General features: G+C 47.1%; 2 protein-coding genes across 4 annotated transcripts in view; both read right to left on the reverse strand.

The window, feature by feature from the left end:
- adsl (adenylosuccinate lyase) overlaps positions 1 to 20,738 on the reverse strand; it is a gene marked incomplete at both ends in the record, with an annotated part of 382,286 nt that overhangs the window by 65,902 nt on the left and 295,646 nt on the right. The window lies entirely within an intron of this gene.
- The window catches only part of itga7 (integrin, alpha 7), an 82,801-nt gene that overhangs the window by 13,651 nt on the left and 48,412 nt on the right, over positions 1 to 20,738 (reverse strand). For 2 of the 3 annotated variants that reach the window (XR_014569660.1, XM_083771697.1), the window contains exons 8-18: positions 20,415 to 20,503; positions 19,846 to 19,973; positions 18,531 to 18,626; positions 11,705 to 11,766; positions 7,499 to 7,668; positions 6,580 to 6,732; positions 5,350 to 5,465; positions 4,543 to 4,771; positions 3,349 to 3,423; positions 953 to 1,032; positions 128 to 205 (exon numbers count right to left, since the gene is read on the reverse strand). Coding sequence is in view for 2 of the 3 variants with exons in the window: in XM_083771697.1 (XP_083627823.1) it covers positions 128 to 205; positions 953 to 1,032; positions 3,349 to 3,423; positions 4,543 to 4,771; positions 5,350 to 5,465; positions 6,580 to 6,732; positions 7,499 to 7,668; positions 11,705 to 11,766; positions 18,531 to 18,626; positions 19,846 to 19,973; positions 20,415 to 20,503 (1,276 nt within the window). In the remaining variant the exon portion in view is untranslated. The remainder of the gene's footprint in view (positions 1 to 127; positions 206 to 952; positions 1,033 to 3,348; positions 3,424 to 4,542; positions 4,772 to 5,349; positions 5,466 to 6,579; positions 6,733 to 7,498; positions 7,669 to 11,704; positions 11,767 to 18,530; positions 18,627 to 19,845; positions 19,974 to 20,414; positions 20,504 to 20,738) is intronic. The other variant, XM_083771698.1, reaches the window with a different exon arrangement.

The following is a 20,738-nucleotide window of genomic DNA, read 5'->3' on the forward strand; positions in this document are numbered from 1 at the left end:
TCAGTTTCCATGTAGTTTTCCTCAGTGAAAAAAGGTAGTCGACGAACATTTTCCGTCTTAGTTTTAGTCGACGAAATCAACACTGGTCACTACTACTGGTGTCCATGAGAGCACTGACTGCACTTACCCGATGACTGACAGGGGGAGCTCTATCACCACCTTAGCGTAGGCTGTGACTGGGGCCAGGTCAGACTGCTCGCTGATACTGAGAACACAAAGATGGAATATTAATATCACTCTAGCCTGACCTAAGCAGAGACATTTCTGGCCTAGATGGGAGGGCCGCGGCTCAGAAAAACGCACACCCTGATTGGATCTCATCGATCTGTCCGTCACCCCCGGCCCCTCCTCTCCCCCCTAGTGCAGCGCTACGTCACATAATTTAGAGCGACGCCTACGCGGAAGGGTTGACTCCCACTTTTAGACTGGTTCAGCCCACGGCTTTTTCCAGGCTTTCATCTTTCGCGCAGACGAAATGAAAGCCTGGGTATCGAGGCTAATATCACTCAGCAGGGGAGGGCTTTGATTGGGACTGTGTTATCCAGTCACATATTATAAACATAATGATAATCATCATCATAACCATCATCATCATAATACACCTTTTAGACCCATTTAACCCATTTAGACCTAATGACGATTCTACAAATGCCTTCTAAATCCTGACAGTTTTCTTGAAAAAATGTATGCAATTGGCCGCCGACCCCCATCTGAAAATATGTTGTTCTATAGGGACCTCCCAGAAGCAAGGATTTGAGTTACTACGTTTATTTCCAATGGAAATATCTCCAAAAGATGGGGGACCTCGTATTATAATCGGGGACCAGAGACTATTTGACATTCAATGTTGTTTTTCCAATGAGTCTTGAAAAATGGGGGGGTCGTCTTATAATCACATTCGTCTTATATTCGGGTATTTAAGATGTCAAAGAAATAAAAAATGTAAACTCACGTTGCCAATAGCAGATCCATGCTCAGCTCGGTGGTTTCTATAGTGATATAATCTGTGCTCAGCAGGATGTAGAACTGCAGCTGAAGGACAAACACAACACAGACGTTAATATAATAATAATAATAATAATAATAATAATAATAATAATTTATAATGATAAAAATGCTGGGACAACGCTCTACACGTCCAAAACTCTTCTCCCTTCTGGCTCCAAAACTTTGGAATGCACTTCCCTCCCATTACAGTCAGAACTGCAGCTTCACTCCCAATCTTCCGCCGTAGTCTGAAAACCCACCTCTTCAGACTCCATCATGGCCCGTAGCACTTACCCAGTTACCCTAGCCCCGACGACCTTACAGGTATGCAAACGCTCAACTTATGTAACTTAGATAGCATTTTATGTACACTTAGATAGCATTTTATGTAGACATAGCACAATATAGTAGGCCTATAGGCATAGTTTCATTATATAGATATTCCACTGTTCTTAGTTTACGTATTTTGATTGATTGATTGATTGATTTAAGTATTTATTAACAGTTTGCAGAATTACAGTACATTTCAAGCACAACTCAATACACAAAACTGTGGACGACTGTGGACGACCAATAAAGCATTACACTTGTTTACAAGAGGGTCCACCTTGTTCAATTCTGCAAACAGGAACAAGATGCTGTCACAAGCTGATGTCATGCCGTTTACATTAGGAACAGTAAAGGCCCTAGTATGCTTCCTTGTGGAACGCCACAGCTCACTGGGAGGCGGGGGACAGTGTTCTGTTCACCTCCACCATCTGTTCTCTCCCCTCCAGGTAGGATTGCATCCAGCTCACTGATGTGCTATCAAAATCAATTGCTTTTAGCTTGTTAACCAGTATGGAGTGGTTCACGGTGTCAAAAGCCTTTTGGAGGTCCAGCTTGACCATGCCGCAGTATTTGCCAGCATCCACCACGTGTTTGATGTGGTCGCTCAAATAGAGGAGGCATGTGTCAGTGGAGTGGGATGTTCTGAAGCCGGATTGGAATTTGTACGTAATATTTTTGGTGGCAAGATACTTTTCTACCTGTTTTTTCTATCACTTTCCAGGATGGAGCTAAGAATAGAAATAGGGCGGTAGTTGCCAGGGTCTAATTGGCTCCCTTTCTTGTGCAGGTGGGTTACTTCGGCCAGTTTAAAATCTTGGGGGACCTGTCCCTGTTTGATGGAGAGGTTTAATGTGTGGGTAATGATTGGAGTTATAGAGATGGCAGAGACTCTGAGTATGATTCATGATAACTACTTTTTTATGTATGTGATGTATTGCCATGTTTTTTGTTCTTGCTTAATGTGAGTCGCTCTGGATTAAGATCGTCTGCTAAATGCTTAAATTGTAATTGTATAATAGTACAACCTGATATTAATGACCAGAATGACCACATTTTACAGTGGAACCACTTATTATTATTATTACTACATAGTAGTCATATGTGCCAGTACCTCCATGTGCCAGAAGTGTACCTCCCAGCCCTGGAAGAGTAGTTCTGGAGTAGTTCCAACGGATTGTGTGCCCCTGGTTTTTCCCTAATGGGACTGATTGAGGGTAGCTACTGGGACTTGATCACTCCCCTCACTCGCCTGAGTGAGGGGTATGATTTTGCGAGACCCGAAACCCCGTTGACCTCAGGATACATCACTGAGGATACGTCCCAGGTGCATCCATGCGATGTTTTTTTGTTATAGTTCTTCTATTTATAGTGACTCATAGGAATAGACTATGTGACAACCAGGTATAGTCTGGTGACCACCGGATAGACGGGTGACAGCCGGAATGTAGACGGCAACCGGGTGAGCAGTATGGGTTAGCGCCCCAGCCTGTGTCCTCCGTGAGGAGGAAGCCCAACAACCCTCGGTGAGGCCTTTAGGAGGGCCATGCAAGCAGCAAGCGGAACCGCAGTACCATGACCCTGCGGTGCTGGGACTCTGGTGCAACGCACAGGTCCTCGCTCTGGTGAGAGCAGGAGTGGACCTGGTGAGACGTAGGAGGGGCCCGGACAGGAGACAACCCACAGAGCCTAGTCCCTCCATGTGCCAGAAGTGTACCTCCCAGCCATGGCAGAGTAGTTCTGCAGTAGTTCCAACGGATTGTGTGCCCCTGGTTTTTCCCTAGTGGGACTGATTGAGGGTAGCTACTGGGACGTAAGTCGGGACTTGATCACTCCCGGCTGGGTCGCCTGAGTGAGGGGTATGATGTTGCGAGACCCGAAACCCTGTTGACCTCAGGATACATCACTGAGGATACGTCCCAGGTGCATCCATGCAATGTTTTTTTTTGTTATGCTGTACAGTGTACAGTATGTGTATTTTTTACAACAGAAGATTCAGTTCCCAAACTTTGAATTGGATTTAAAGTAGTTTACCACAGCGTCTCTCTTGAAAGGGTTTCCCAGATCACATTCAACATCCCAGCTGGCATTGGATTTGAGTTGACACACCTGTGTTGACAGTGACAGAGACATACAATTAAAAAACAAAGAAACAAACACAGTTAACCCCTTTTTGGGTGGTTACCCCTGTTGGTGTTTTAAGCATTATTTTATGCTTTAGCTGTTGAAAAATAGCAGATCTACAAGCTCATACCGCTGCACAGAGTGCCGCGCTATGACATCGTGAAAATGGCGCAAATCTTTGAATACATATTCTTTCAGAGTGAACATTTTTAACTCAAATCTTTGCTTATGGGGGGGTCCCTGGAACAACATATTTTCAGATATATTTTTGGGGGTCCTTGACATGAAAATGTTTGAGAACGACTGACTGGGTTTTTTCAAGACATTTTTTAAGAATCGTCCTCAGGTCTATTAAAGCATCTATTTGCAACTCTAGCAGTGTACAAAATCTAAATGTGTACACTGTCGTGTCGAGAGTTAGGCTGCAATCTGGGATAGTGTATTGATTTGGAAAAATATAGATTTGGCACCTTTCCCCCACAAATCAGTGGCTTAAAGGTCAATGATCTGATGCAAATGTCATGGGGTATGTGGATTTCTATACAACCATGGCAAATGAAACATACAGTACTACACAGCTTTTAGGTAGCTTTTTACACAACGAGTTGACATCATCATACAAAGACTGTTATCATTACGGTGAAATTGGTGACCTGGTGAAATATGTGACAATCGTGTAGATATTCACGTAATAACGTCAGTGTTTGAATGTAAATCGTTGCGGTTTGTTCATTAGCAGAGTTCAACGTATCGGTATTCAGGCCACGTATTTAAAGACCTCCATGTAAGTTGTGTGAGGTCCACAAGATGGTCACACATTTTGTCAGGTCACCAATTTCACCATAACACCCGCCATGCTGGAGTGGATCGAGTGTGAGTGACCGAGTGGCCCAAAAATGTGTGGTACTGGAGGACGGAAAAAAAGGACGAAGAAAGGCGCAACAATTGGGAAAGTTGTGGGAGAAAATATAAAAACAAAGAGTTGTATTTTCTTTTCTTTTTGTGAGACATGCATGTGATGTCATGCTCATACTCTTTGAATAGAGTTTATTTAAAACAAGAAAAAAGAAGAAAGGCTTTCGGTTTCCTCAGTGCTTTACATACCCTAGTATACGGCTGATTGTGATTATACACGGCTGATACCTGGGTCAGGTCCCGGGTGGTGGAGTAGGCCAGCGACGGCGGGAGGGAGACGAGCAGCTTGGCGGCGTGCGCGTCGTCCCCGTCCTCCTGGGGCAGACGGGGGTCCGAGGGGAGGTTGGAGACGCTGATCTCCAGGGCCACCCTCCCCCGCTGGTCCGACTTGGAGAACACCTGCACACCCTCCTCGTCTCTGGAGAGGGAGAGAGCGCAGTGTTGGTTTTTGGGCGGCACATTTTGATTTTAGTTTTAGTCATCATAGTCTCTTCAATAGTTTTCAATTAGTTTCAGTCACATTTCAGACACCCGGAACGTCTTAGTGTTAGTCTAGTTTTAGTCGACTAAATGTCATGAGATTTTAGTCGACTATTAAGTTGATTTAGTCAAAGAAAACTTTTCTAGTTTCACTTATCAACGTGTCGCACGGCGTTGTGAGCTTGTAGATCTGCTATTTTCAGCATGCAACCAAGTGTAAAATGACTTATCCTGGATCTCTTGTCAACTAGTCCCTTCCTAACATTTTAGTCTAGTTTTTATTTGTTGACGAAATTGTCAATACATTTAGTCTTATAGTTTTAGTCATGATAGCTTTGTTTTCATTTAGTTTCCATTTAGTTTTCGTCAGTGAAAAAAGGTAGCCAGGTGCCCATGACCACCTGGCAAAGACATACATTTATTATCTGTTGAGGTATACATATGTTTCCAGGGAAACGTTTTTTTTATTTTTGCAGCCCAGTGCAAACCTTTGCACTGGGTGGGGTTGGTACTAACTTTGGCAGAGGGGTGAAGAGTTCAGAGGTGTCGTCTCTGGTTCCGAACTGGTAGCTGAGCTTCAGGTTGCTCTGGCAGACCCTGTCTTCTCCACATCCCTGCTTCAGGAAATTCACCTGCAAAGCACAACACTTCAACTAGACATGTTTCCATGGTGGACATTACAGTACGAGTGCAAATGTATCATATTGTCGTTGCTACATAGCTCTAATCCTGTTGAGGATAATCTGTAGTAGCCCTGCTGTGGTAACAAAGTCATTTTTACACAACGAGTTGACGTCATCATACAAATATAACCTGTTTTTAAGGAAGCAGTTTGGGCGCCATCGTCCCTGACCTGGAAACAAGTCCCCGGGACCAATTTGTCTTATCCTCGAAGCATCAAAAGAATAATTCACGAATTCACATTTTATTTTTGCTTTTGTCGCATTCCTAAGCCAATAATTTGATGACTGGCTGAGATGCTAATGTCTCCGGTAGGGGATTCAATTGACCTGCATTTGAGTCTCAAATTTATGGCTTAGGAATGTGACAAAAACTACAAAATCTACGAAAACTACGAAATAAGTGATTATTATTTATATTCTAAATGGTAAATCGTGCATTTATATAGCACCTTTATCCAGGGATTACAGAGATTGTGCATTACATTCCCCCATTCACACACACATTCACACACTGATGCCGGAGGAAACCATGCAAGGCACCAACCTGCACATCGGGAGCAATTAGGGATTCAGAGTCTTGCTCAAGGACACTTGACACTAACTCTGGGGGAGCCCGGGTTCGAACTGGGAACCTCACGGTTGCCATCCGGTCACTCTACCCCTGAGCCACTGGCACCCACAACTGTTTCTTCAACGTCTTACTATACGACATGATGTTTACATTTCTGACAAAGCCTTTCAATTAGAGATGTCCCGATACTGTATCGGTATCGGAAAAGGATCGGTATCGGCCCTTTTTGGTCATATTGGTATCGGTGAATATGTCTAATATGTCTATCTAACCACTGATCCTACACAGGGGTAAGCGGTTGACACTATGGTAAGTAAATAAAATGTTGGGGCATGTGGAGTTTGCTATCTAGTTGCCAAGTACACATTTGAGTGAGCAGTCTGCTATTAACAACACATGTTTTATTATAATAAATATTATTCTCTGGTATCGGTATTAGCTAACACAGAAATTGTGGTATCGGGACATCCCCATTTTTCAATCAATTCAAACCTCAGTATGCAGCTTGGTAGCAGGTACGATGTTGAGAACAGGGGGCAGCTTCTCCAGCTTCTTGACGCCTCCCGAGTGCCTGCGCGGTGCCACCGGTTTGAGGGAGTGGGTGACCACCAGCGAGATGGGACTCAGCTTGTCTAGAACGTTGTCCTGTATTCAGCAAATATAAACAAAATACATGGAATTATCACTGGTGGAAAAAGTACTCACATGTTTTACTTACAGTAAGTAAAAGTATCAATACTGCAATGTAGAAGTAGGCTACTAATTATTTCTGTGCCAGCTAGCTATTAGCATTTATGAAGTTACCAGTGCCACCATCCGCGTTCACCCATTTAGGCCTGACATTTTTAAAATGTCTTCTAAATCCTGACAGTTTTATGAAAAACCTATGTTTCTATGTCAGTTGTTCTCAAACATATTCATGTCAAGTACCCCAAATATAATAGGACATTGGCCGCTGACCCCCATCTGAAAATATGTTGTTCCAGGAACCTCTCAGTAGCAAAGATTTTAGTTAAAAACACGGACCTGACTGATAAGGTCCCCTGGCTGATAAGGCGCAAAAATAATTAAAAGTACAAAAGTATCGGTATTAAAAGAAAAGTATGCATTATGTAGAATGCCCCATTTCACAAGTTTTAACAAATAACTGCTTGTGACGGAAGGTTCCGCCAGTTGGAATCCAACCGGCAACTGCTATTGGCACAACGTTCCGCCTGATAAGCTTTATTATTGATAGTTGCTGACCTGCAGCTGGAAGAATGCGCGGGTGCGGGCCTGCAGGTTCTGCCCCTGCAGGCCTGTGTGTTGTGTTGCTAACCTGCAGCTGGAAGACAGCGCTGGTGCAGGCCTGCAGGCTCTGCCCCTGCAGGCTCTGCCCCTGCAGGCCTGTGTGTTGTGTTGTGTTGCTAACCTGCAGCTGGAAGATAGCGCTGGTGCAGGCCTGCAGGTTCTGACCCTGCAGCTCCACCTCCTCAGTCTGCGTGTACTCCGGGTCCAGTGTACTGTGACCCAGGAAGTGAACGCGGTGCGCAAGGCCCAACTTCCTGCGTTCCGTGTCGGCCTCAAAGTGGACCACCAGGGCTGAAGACAGAGAGGGACAGGGAGCAGAAGGAGAGACAGAGAGGGACAGGGAGCAGAAGGATAGACAGAGAGGGACAGGGAGCAGAAGGAGAAACAGAGAGGGACAGGGAGCAGAAGGGGAGACAGAGAGGGACATGGAGCAGAAGGAGAGACAGAGAGGGACAGGGAGCAGAAGGAGAGACAGAGAGGGACATGGAGCAGAAGGAGAGACAGAGGGACAGGGAGCAGAAGGAGACAGAGGGACAGGGAGCAGAAGGAGAGACAGAGAGGGACAGGGAGCAGAAGGAGACAGAGAGGGACATGGAGCAGAAGGAGAGACAGAGGGACAGGGAGCAGAAGGAGAGACAGAGGGACAGGGAGCAGAAGGAGAGACAGAGGGACAGGGAGCAGAAGGAGAGACAGAGAGGGACAGGGAGCAGAAGGAGAGACAGAGGGACAGGGAGCAGAAGGAGACATAGAGGGACAGGGAGCAGAAGGAGAGACAGAGAGGGACAGGGAGCAGAAGGAGACATAGAGGGACAGGGAGCAGAAGGAGAGACAGAGAGGGACAGGGAGCAGGAGGAGAGACAGAGGGACAGGGAGCAGAAGGAGACAGAGGGACAGGGAGCAGAAGGAGAGACAGAGGGACAGGGAGCAGAAGGAGACAGAGAGGGACAGGGAGCAGAAGGAGAGACAGAGAGGGACAGGGAGCAGAAGGAGACAGAGAGGGACAGGAAGCAGAAGGAGACAGAGAGGGACAGGGAGCAGAAGGAGACAGAGGGACAGGGAGCAGAAGGAGACAGAGGGACAGGGAGCAGAAGGAGAGACAGAGGGACAGGGAGCAGAAGGAGACAGAGAGGGACAGGGAGCAGAAGGAGAGACAGAGGGACAGGGAGCAGAAAGAGAGACAGAGGGACAGGGAGCAGAAGGAGACAGAGAGGGACAGGGAGCAGAAGGAGAGACAGAGGGACAGGGAGCAGAAGGAGAGACAGAGGGACAGGGAGCAGAAGGAGACAGAGAGGGACAGGGAGCAGAAGGAGACAGGGAGGGACAGGGAGCAGAAGGAGACAGAGAGGGTCAGGGAGCAGAAGGAGAGACAGAGAGGGACAGGGAGCATAAGGAGACAGAGAGGGACATGGAGCAGAAGGAGAGACAGAGAGGGACAGGGAGCAGAAGGAGAGACAGAGAGGGACAGGGAGCAGAAGGAGAGACAGAGAGGGACAGGGAGCAGAAGGAGACAGAGAGGGACAGGGAGCAGAAGGAGAGACAGAGAGGGACAGGGAGCAGAAGGAGACAGAGAGGGACAGGGAGCAGAAGGAGAGACAGAGGGACAGGGAGCAGAAGGAGAGACAGAGAGGGACAGGGAGCAGAAGGAGACAGAGAGGGACAGGGAGCAGAAGGAGACAGAGAGGGACAGGGAGCAGAAGGAGACAGAGAGGGACATGGAGCAGAAGGAGACAGAGAGGGACAGGGAGCAGAAGGAGACAGAGAGGGACAGGGAGCAGAAGGAGAGACAGAGGGACAGGGAGCAGAAGGAGAGACAGAGGGACAGGGAGCAGAAGGAGACAGAGAGGGACATGGAGCAGAAGGAGAGACAGAGAGGGACAGGGAGCAGAAGGAGAGACAGAGAGGGACAGGGAGCAGAAGGAGAGACAGAGAGGGACAGGGAGCAGAAGGAGAGACAGAGAGGGACAGGGAGCAGAAGGAGACAGAGGGACAGGGAGCAGAAGGAGACAGAGGGACAGGGAGCAGAAGGAGAGACAGAGAGGGACAGGGAGCAGAAGGAGACAGAGAGGGACAGGGAGCAGAAGGAGACAGAGAGGGACAGGGAGCAGAAGGAGAGACAGAGAGGGACAGGGAGCAGAAGGAGACAGGGAGGGACAGAGAGCAGAAGGAGAGAGAGAGGGACATGGAGCAGAAGGAGAGACAGAGAGGGACATGGAGCAGAAGGAGAGAGAGAGGGACATGGAGCAGAAGGAGACCGAGAGGGTCAGGGAGCAGAAGGAGAGAGAGAGGGACATGGAGCAGAAGGAGAGACAGAGAGGGACAGGGAGCAGAAGGAGAGACAGAGAGGGACAGGGAGCAGAAGGAGAGACAGAGAGGGACATGGAGCAGAAGGAGAGACAGAGGGACAGGGAGCAGAAGGAGAGACAGAGAGGGACATGGAGCAGAAGGAGAGACAGAGGGACATGCATGGAGCAGGAGACAGAGAGGGACAGAGAGCAGGAGGAGAGACAGAGGGACATGGAGCAGAAGGAGACAGAGAGGAACAGAGAGCAGAAGGAGAGACAGAGAGGGACATGGAGCAGAAGGAGACAGAGGGTCAGGGAGCAGAAGGAGACAGAGAGGGACAGAGAGCAGAAGGGGAGACAGAGAGGGACAGGGAGCAGAAGGAGACAGAGGGACAGGGAGCAGAAGGAGAGACAGAGAGGGACAGGGAGCAGAAGGAGACAGAGAGGGACATGGAGCAGAAGGAGAGACAGAGAGGAACAGAGAGCAGAAGGAGACAGAGAGGGACAGGGAGCAGAAGGAGAGACAGAGAGGGACAGGGAGCAGAAGGAGACAGATAGGGACAGGGAGCAGAAGGAGTCAGAGAGGGACAGGGAGCAGAAGGAGAGACAGAGAGAGGACAGGGAGCAGAAGGATAGACAGAGAGGGACAGGGAGCAGAAGGAGAGACAGAGAGGGACAGGGAGCAGAAGGAGACAGAGAGGGACATGGAGCAGAAGGAGAGACAGAGGGACAGGGAGCAGAAGGAGAGACAGAGAGGGACAGGGAGCAGAAGGAGACAGAGAGGGACAGGGAGCAGAAGGAGACAGAGAGGGACAGGGAGCAGAAGGAGAGACAGAGAGGGACAGGGAGCAGAAGGAGACAGAGAGGGACAGGGAGCAGAAGGAGAGACAGAGAGGGACAGGGAGCAGAAGGAGACAGAGAGGGACAGGGAGCAGAAGGAGAGACAGAGGGACAGGGAGCAGAAGGAGAGACAGAGGGACATGGAGCAGAAGGAGAGACAGAGAGGGACATGGAGCAGAAGGAGAGACAGAGAAAGTTAGGCAGTGCTTCACAAACATTTTCACGTGTTCAAGGAGGGCCCTCATAATTGATTGTGTTTTTGGCCATGCATGGTCCCCTATCTGAAAATATAGAAAAGATATGCGTGAAACGTTTTCAAAACAATATAATATAATTGAATATTTTTATTGCTGTTAAAATTAGGGCCGGGACTAATTGCGATTAATTTAGATTAATTAACTACAGAAAAATTAATCGCGATTAACTACAGATAAATTAATCGCACCTTTTTTTTCACCGCGGAACGTTTCTCACTGGGCGCTTTTCTATAGTACTGAAAACTGGAAATAATAAAAAGTCACCCCATTTTGTGTTGCCTAGAACTGGAGTTCTGACAAAAACAGTAACAATATGAAGTAAGTACAGCTTTGTGATGTCACTGAGATGTACTTGTTACTGTTACTAAAAATTTTTCAGACCTCCAGTTCTAGGCAACACAGAATGGGGTGACTTTTATTATTATTTCCACAACAGGTAAAATGACAGTAAAATGTTGAAAATGAGTGGTATCCTGTAGTCACTATTCATTGATTCACTGGGATACCAAAAAACATTTAAAAAAAGGTTTCTCGCTGTTCTCTGGTTGAATATTGATATGCGATTAAAATGCGATTAATCTAGATTAATTAATCGCAAAGCCTCTGATTAATTAGATAAAAAACTTTAATCGAGTCCCAGCTCTAGTTAAAATACAAGAATGAAAACGCCAACGTGGATCAAGTGGTTAATTCAGATACAATAATATTAACTAATTGTGTTGGGTCCCCGGAACCAGAAATGTCAGGTCACACTGGGAGCACTCCAAGAGCCCCGCTAGGGGTAAAACAACTCACATCTTGTGAGGGAATACTACATTTACAGTTAAGATTTGTTTCACCTAGGCATTAGATTACCCCACATAGACGAGGCGTCCCTTTATAAATAGTAATGAGCGATCTACTGAAGGTTGTCCGTGGTGCATAAAAGAGAGAGGCGTGGTGTCTTACTGATGTGAGGCGAGTAGCGCTTCGGTTTGGCCGTGAAGCTGAAGCAGGCGCTGACCTCAACGCTGAGAAAAGAAAGTGAAAACATATTGTGATGCCCCACACATATGAATAGAATATGCCTGCCTGCCTGCCTAACTGTCATCCTGTAGGTGAGCCTGGGTAGGGCATCATTGGCCTGATGGCTGATGGGAGAGCACCTGGGCCCGGTGTCTCCCAGAGGCTATAAATGCCACACTCACCCCAGTTGAGTAGAGAGATCCAGAGGAGGCAGACCTGCTGCCTCAACTCCCTGCACTAGCCTCCATGTCGCTGCTCCTTTATGTTTGATTATTCTTTCCATCCACACATGCACCACACCATGTATCACACATCCATACACCACACCTACACCACTGATTCACTGACTCCACACCTCATACCTGTTGCTTCATTATGTTATAGTTCAGTTCATTTAAGTTATTGTCTAGCCTTTTATATATAATAAATACAGTTTCCTATACTGTTGCGCTGTCTCCTGCCTCCCAATCTTTGTCATAGCATGAGCCAGCTATGACAAATGGGGGCTCGGTCCTGAAGTGTGAGTATTAAACTTTCAAACTTTGATTTGTAGTTTGAGTTCGGTTTTGTTATCTAGTAGCGGCTACTAGAACCTAGTGGTTGTGACGCGCACCGTTTTGACAGCCGGTCGGAAGTAAATTGGGGGTATCCCCGTGACGTACGGTAGATCGGGGCCAATCAGAGCCGGAGGTTGGGAAGCCTGGCTCGGGATTCCCTTTTTGTCTTTTGTGACACGGATTTCAAATTGTTTGGGGTGCGGTTTTTCGCTTGACTTTCCGTGGCCGTTGCTATTCTTTTGTTTTCCGTTCGTTGTTTTGCGTTGAGCATGGAGTTATTTGGATAAATCATACACGTTTGGTGACACATCACGTAAGTTATAGAGAGTACTCAAACAAATATAGGAGCTAGACTGCATTGTCCCATGTGAGGCTTAGCCACGGAGGTTTTTTAACTTTCGTGGGTTTGTTATTTTTCTTATAGTGTTGGGGGAACGCAGTAGTAGCAATTGTCTCGGGAGCACAGTACGTGGCTGACGGCGCAACTATTAAATGGTTGCGTTGTCCCCATCGTATAAATTAGTGCATAAGTACCCCTGCCGAACCCCATGAAGAGCTAGGGTGAGGTAGATAAGGGTTTGATAGGCAGATAGGGGACGCTCTTTTTGTTTGGGTCGCTCTGTATAAAGTTACGTCGCTGTGTTTAATATTTATTCTCGGTTTAGCTATATCCAAACGTTGTGATGGCGGAAATTGATAAATTTGTGGCGTCGCCGTCAGTGGAATTTTTAAATGACTGTACAAAGGAACAGTTGTTTGATATTGCTGACCACTACCACATCGATATTGGGGACAGGAGACGCAAAGTGGGTACACTAAGGTTGATCTTGATGGGAGACTTAGAAGAAGCAAAGGTTTTGCCTGAGGAAGCAGGGGGAGGTGGCGCGGCTGCCTTTGCGCCTATTAAAAGCTTAAAGGCAAATTCAAACTTTTCATTCGAACAGCAAAAAGAACTGATGCTCATCCAGTTGCAGATGGATAGGGCGGAGACTGAGAGAGAGAAAATGAGAACGGACTTGCAGAGGGAGAAGTTGGAGCTGGTAAAAGAGGGGATAATGGATCAGACGTGTTTGGAGAGTGGAGGGAGAGCCTCGACTGCAGTTAACAGGCAGTTTGATTTAGTTGGTAATTTAAGGTTGATGCCAAAATTTAATGAGAGGGAGCCTGAGACATTTTTTTCATTGTTTGAGAGGTTGGCGGACTCGAGAGGGTGGCCTGATGCGGATCGGACTGTGATGCTGCAGTGTGTTCTGACTGGGAGGGCACAAGAGGCTTATGCTGCGTTGTCGGTGACTGACTGTCTAAGTTATGCCACCGTTAAGACTGCTGTGCTGAAAGTATATGAGATGGTGCCTGAGAGCTACCGGCAGCGTTTTAGAAATGGTAGAAAAGACGAGAGGCAATCGTACTTAGAGTTTTCACGGCAGATGGTGCTCAACTTTAATCGGTGGCGTGTTGCTGCAGGTGGAACAACATGCGAGACAGTGTGCGAATTGGTGCTGTTAGAACAGTTTATGAGAGCAATCCCACAGCGGGTAGCAACCTTTGTCAGTGAACAGCAGGTTAAAACGGTGGGAGAGGCGGCCGCTTTGGCGGATCAATATGTTTTGACGCATCGGGAATGGGTACCGCGAGGCGCGCAAAATACGCACCGGGAGAACACTGCACCCAGCCATAATAGCGCATCCAGCAATAATAACAATAGCGCCCCTTCCACCAGTGGGTTTAAAGCGGAGGATGGGAAAAGTCGGGCTGCCCGTGACGGCGAAAGAACATGTCATTTCTGTGGGAAAAGAGGGCATATCAAAGCTGATTGTTATGCCTTTAAAGGAAGGAATAACACACATGTGAAATCGGCAGCGTTTGTAGCGCCTGTTGTGGCAGATGTTAGGTCGATAGGTCCTTTACATGAGAGCGAGAGTAGTCTCGGCGGTGTAGACGTGGCATATCGACCGTTCGTGGAGAGGGGCTTTGTGTCTCTTGTCGGGTCCAAAGAAAAGGTGCCCGTGAACATCTTGCGAGACACAGCAGCGCTGGGCACATACGTGCTTGAGTCTGTCCTGCCGTTTTCACCGAAGTCTGCGACCGGGGATGCCATGTTGAGCCGTGGTATGGGCATGTCCATAATCTCTTCTCCTACACACAAACTTGAGCTAGACTGTGGCCTTGTCCATGGTGAGGTGGAGGTGGCGTTGCGTAAAGCGTTTCCAATGGCTGGGGTCGATGTCCTCCTGGGAAATATGCACGCTGGGGGTCTAGTATGGGCTAATGTGCCGCCAACACCACTGGTGAGTCCAATTCCAGTCGTGGGCAGTGACCCAGATGAGTCTGAGCGGGATTTTCCGCAGGTTTTTGCGGCAGCGGCCGTGACGCGTGCCGGGGCTCGTGAAATTGAGCGTAACGAAGTTGTAAATTCTGATGCAAGTTTTTCTTTGTCTGATGTGCCTATTTCTGTGTCTCAGACAGAGCTCGTTGCAGAGCAGCAGTCCGATCCGTCCATCAGCGCCTTGTTTGAGGGAGTTCTGACAGGTAGTGAAGTAAAGGATAGTGCTAATGGGTACTTTCTGGATAACGGGTTGCTCGTGAGGAAGTGGATGCCTTGTGGGGAGCTGGGGGCAGGGGAACCAGTGTTCCAGGTGGTAGTGCCAGCCAAGTACAGGGATTTGGTTTTGAAACTCTCACATGACCAGGCAGGGCATTTGGGGGTGAAGAAGACGTACTACCACATTTTGCAGTATTTTTTCTGGCCAAAATTAAGAAAGGATGTTGCTGCATATATTAAAACATGTCACACATGTCAGATGACTGGTAAGCCGAATCAAGTAATCAAACCTGCCCCATTGCACCCTATACCTGCTATAGGTCAACCATTTGAACATATCATAATTGATTGTGTTGGTCCTCTTCCCCCGTCAAGGTCTGGTGCCAAGTACCTGCTAACTGTGATGTGCCAGGCAACGAGGTATCCAGCTGCCTATCCGCTACGTTCCATAACAACTAGGGCTGTGGTGAAAGCCCTGTCACAGTTTATCTCCATCTTTGGCATTCCACGGGTTCTCCAGAGTGACCAGGGTTCGAACTTCACTTCTCACATGTTTGCCCAGGTTCTGAGACAACTCCAGGTGAAACATTCTAAATCCTCAGCGTACCATGCTCAAAGCCAGGGGGCGCTAGAGAGGTTTCACCAGACTCTGAAGTCAATGTTGCGGGCATACTGTACAGAGTTGGGCAAAGATTGGGGGGAAGGCTTGCCCTGGTTAATGCTAGCTGCTCGTGAAGTAGTGCAAGAGAGTACCGGGTTTAGTCCGAATCAGTTGGTGTTTGGCCATTTGGTCCGTGGGCCGCTTGCACTACTGCATGACAATTTCAAAGCTCCTGACCCTCCCAAAAATCTGATTGACTTTGTCAATGGGTTTAGGCAGCAATTGTATGTGGCAGGTTCAATGGCTAAAGAGAACCTGGCAAAAGCTCAAGTGAGAATGAAGCGCTCCTATGATCGACGGGCTGAACGTCGGGAATTCAGTCCGGGTGATCAGGTGCTGGCTCTTTTGCCGATTGTGAATTCGCCGTTTCAAGCAAAGTTTACAGGTCCACACACTGTGCTCGAGAAAATTTCGGATGAAAATTATGTCATTTCAACTCCTAACCGTCGGAACCGCTCTCAGTTATGTCATGTGAATCTGTTAAAACCGTACTATGGCCGAGAGTCTGAGGTGATTCTACCTGTGTGTTTGGCAGCTGGTGTGGGTCCTGCCTCTCAGTCTGTGACTGTGGCTGAGAGCGAGGACACAAGCACCTTTGATGAGACATTGGTTTATGGGCGGTTGAAAAACACAGAGACTCTTGGCAAGTTGGACAATCTGTTGGGTCATCTCCCCAAGTCACAACGCTCAGAGCTGACTGGGGTTATTGGTAGTTTCCCAAACTTGTTTAGTGACACACCGTCACAAACGCATCTCATTGAGCATGATATTGAATTGACTGATTCAAAACCCATTCGACAGCGTTTTTATCGGGTCTCTGCAGACAAACATCGGGTGTTGGATACAGAGTGCCGATATATGCTGGAGAATGGTATTGCAGAGCCGGCCATATCTAGCTGGGCTTCGCCGTGCATCTTGGTTCCAAAGTCCGATGGGTCAGTTCGGTTCTGTACGGATTTCCGGAAAGTTAACAACGTGACCAAACCGGATGCATTCCCTTTGCCTAGAATGGATGACTGTATTGATCAGGTTGGGTCGGCAAAATTTGTCAGCAAGTTTGATTTGTTAAAGGGATATTGGCAAGTCCCATTGTCAAAGAGAGCTCGTGAGATTTCATCATTTATTACTCCGTCGGGGCTTTATTCCTATAAAGTTATGCCATTTGGGTTACGAAATGCGCCGGCGACGTTTCAACGCCTCATGAATAGGGTGGTTGGGGACCTTGAGGGCTGTGCCGTGTATTTGGATGATTGTGTAATTTTCAGCGATACTTGGGAATCTCACATTGCTCGGATTCGCGCCCTCTTTCAGCGGTTGGCTGACGCGCGGTTAACGGTGAATCTGGCTAAATGTGAATTTGCTCGGGCGACAGTCACGTACCTTGGCCGGGTAGTCGGTCAGGGGGAGGTCCGTCCGGTACAGGCAAAAGTAATTTCTGTGGAGAATTACCCTCCTCCTGCCACTAAGAAGGACCTCATGCGCTTCTTGGGGTTAATTGGGTATTATAGGAGTTTTTGCAAAAACTTTTCATCTGTTGTAGCTCCTCTAACTGATCTTCTGAAGGATAAGGTGAAGTTCGTCTGGTCCACCCGGTGTCAGCAGGCGTTCCGGAATGCCAAAATCCTGTTGTGCTCTGCTCCGGTATTGGCAGCTCCTCGCATGGAGCAACAGTTCAAGTTGCAGGTCGATGCGAGCCATGTTGGAGCAGGTGCAGTATTGGCGCAAGCTGACAGTGGGGGGGTGGACAGGCCGGTCAGCTTCTTTTCCAAAAAATTTAATAAGCATCAGCTTAATTATTCTGTAATAGAGAAGGAAGCATTGGCACTGGTGTGGGCTTTGGTACATTTCAGTGTGTATGTGGGGTCTGGGGTACCTGTTAGAGTGGATACAGATCACAACCCACTTACATTCCTTAGCTCTCTTAAGTGTCCGAACCAAAGGCTCATTAGGTGGTCTTTGTTGTTGCAGTCCTTTGCTCTGGACATCAGGCACATTAAAGGGAAGGATAATGTGGTGGCGGATGCATTGTCTCGTGCGCCTGTTTAGAGATGTCTGTCTAACCCTTGGTGTCCTTGTTTTTATAGAGACTGGCGTTGTGGCTCCTGGCCTGTTCTTCTCCTGACAGCCCTATTGCTAGCTGAAACACCAGGATCCAGCTGTTAAGGGGGGAGGAGGGTCCAGGTGTTGCAAGGCCAGGCTCTAAGGGTGTTTTTCACTTTGGAGTATTGTAGTAGTGTATCTAACATGTTTAAAATGATATAGTGCACTTGATTGTGAAATGTAAAATATTTTGGTTAGTGGGACATTAATCGTTGATTAACCTTAGGTAGGCTACATTTGATCAATATAGTGCACTTCATTGTAAAATGTAACATGTTCGTGAATTTGATGTATATAGTAGATGTATGTAGGTTAAACGGGTCATGGTTCCTATTGGGACCACGACTTTAAGGGGGGGGGTGTGATGCCCCACACATATGAATAGAATATGCCTGCCTGCCTAACTGTCATCCTGTAGGTGAGCCTGGGTAGGGCATCATTGGCCTGATGGCTGATGGGAGAGCACCTGGGCCCGGTGTCTCCCAGAGGCTATAAATGCCACACTCACCCCAGTTGAGTAGAGAGATCCAGAGGAGGCAGACCTGCTGCCTCAACTCCCTGCACTAGCCTCCATGTCGCTGCTCCTTTATGTTTGATTATTCTTTCCATCCACACATGCACCACACCATGTATCACACATCCATACACCACACCTACACCACTGATTCACTGACTCCACACCTCATACCTGTTGCTTCATTATGTTATAGTTCAGTTCATTTAAGTTATTGTCTAGCCTTTTATATATAATAAATACAGTTTCCTATACTGTTGCGCTGTCTCCTGCCTCCCAATCTTTGTCATAGCATGAGCCAGCTATGACAATATGCTTGCAATTTGTGTAAATGTTTCATCATTTCATTTTCTATTGTCTTTTTTTGTTGTTGTACATGGTACATGTCTCCTTACCATACTGCATCTCTGCCCTTGCAGTTGCGCTGCTCCAGATCAATGTTCTCGGGATCAATAGATATGTCTCTGATCAACTGGAGCACAGGACAAGACCTTGGAAACACACGCATGGCTGTTATGGAAAGGCAACAACAACATGAATGGTAATGGTATGCTCAGTTTGAACACAAATCTACATCTTTTCGTACAGCTGCAATGTTGGTGAGTTTGACGTTGTTCAATACAAACAGATAGGACTTTTCTGTCTGGATGAATGGGCTGTCTATGGGTTAGTTGCACCTAGTTATCACCTTGCTGGCAAGATGGCCGCGGTCTGAATATCGTCCATTGTAGTGTAGATCCCATCAACTGATCCAGTCCAAATGAAGGTCATTGGCCTTTGTTTAGGTGGTCTTTACACGAGAACCGTGTTCACAGAAAACGGCAAAATAAAGTATCGTTTGCTGGGGTCCCTTGAAACCACCTCCCAGAGTGGAAATCTTTGAGAACGCCGTTTCCTCCCGTCTCCATGTAAACAGGCAAAACGGTGAATCCGCAAAACGTATGACATCATGGCTCATATTGGCTCACAACGTATATGTTTATTATGGAGTTCCTACAATGAACAAGCCTCCCTTCTAACAAGCACTCCTCATCAGCGATGGTGAATGTAAAACCATAATGTAAATAAAACGCTCTGCCTGCATGCACTGGGTTGCCTGTCAGCCTGTGTGTCACCTCGATGCGTTAGTATACAAAGCAGGCAGCGAGCGACGGCCACAACCCCGTCGTGGTCTGGAAGCGTCATTCAAAACCCCGCTAGGGTTGCCTTCTTCTTCTTGTATGTGGGTGCCAGGTCTATCTGGCAGCCCGTTAGCGCCACCTAGCGACATTATAGAGTTTTCATAAAGTGTGCGTTCTCGTGTAAAGGGTCAATAAAAAATGAGAACGCAACGGGACCGTTTTATCTGGAGACGGTTGCCGTCTAAAAGAGGCCCTGATCTTTCTGTGCCTGCATTCATTGGCAAGTAAGTCTGTTAACACATTATGTGCCCTTACATTCTTTCAAAATGGCAACCCAGGGTGCCCACTTTTTGACCAACTTTTTGACATTTTGAAACCCCCCCCCCCCCCAAAAAAAAACCAAGACGTCCACAGACGTCCTGGGCACTACATGCGGTAATTCCTAGGACGTCTGTGGACGTCTTGGGCACACATTGTGTCAATAATGCATCTCCACTCTACAAACCGAGGGCAGGACTTGGTCCAAAGGTTGAGGACATTTGAGGCATTTCACACAACTGTGGAATAATAATAAATGTCTCCTCCTCACCTGAATAGAACCACTGAGTCACCCAGTGAACCCACGGCCAGGTCTGGGTAGTGGTTCTTATCGATGTCCAAACCGCCGGAGATGGAATAGCCAAAACGCTTGACGTCATAGTTCCGACCATCCAGCACCTGAAGGGTTAACATCATTTTTTCATTCTTTCTTAGCTTTTATTCTCCCATATCCAATCAGTGTTGTTTTTGTCGACTAAGACTATGACGGAGAATGTTCGTTGACTACCGTTTCACACTGAGGAGAACTGAATCACAACGAATTAAAAACTAAGCCATGATGACTGAAACTATGACTAAATATACAGACAATTCCATCGACAAGTAAAAACTAGAATACTACTAAAATGTCAGGGAGGGGAAATAGCTGATCTACAAGCTTACAACGCATCGCAGCACGACGCGTTGTGAGCTTGTAGATCAGCTATTTTCAGCAAGTGTAAAATCAGCCATTACAAAGGCAAAAAGGCCCGTCAAAATTTGCTGCCATGGTACTATGACTAAAACTAAAATCAAAATTTGCTGCCAAAAACAACACTGTATCCAAATGGTACAACTCACCTGTGCGGGCTTCGTTTCAATGCCAAAATCGGAACCTCTGTAGATGAAGACTTTACCGTCTCCGTCAAACGGCGCTCCCACAGCAATGTCTGCACAGATATGACATAATTAGATATAGATAATATCACAATTATGTTTGTTATTTTATAAACAGAGAATTTATATAATAAGGGACAGGTCGATTTCTAAAAAGTGATCCTCCATAGGACTCAAAGTAAAATTAGCTGACCTTCCTTGGACTGAGATTACAAAGGTATGACCCTCCCTTTTTTATTGACCTGTCCCTAATGTAATATGTTAAAAAACTAGGACGAAAAATGTTCG

Source organism: Protomyctophum parallelum (assembly GCF_964188405.1).
Source record: "Protomyctophum parallelum genome assembly, chromosome: 8".
Taxonomy (NCBI): Eukaryota; Metazoa; Chordata; class Actinopteri; order Myctophiformes; family Myctophidae; genus Protomyctophum; species Protomyctophum parallelum.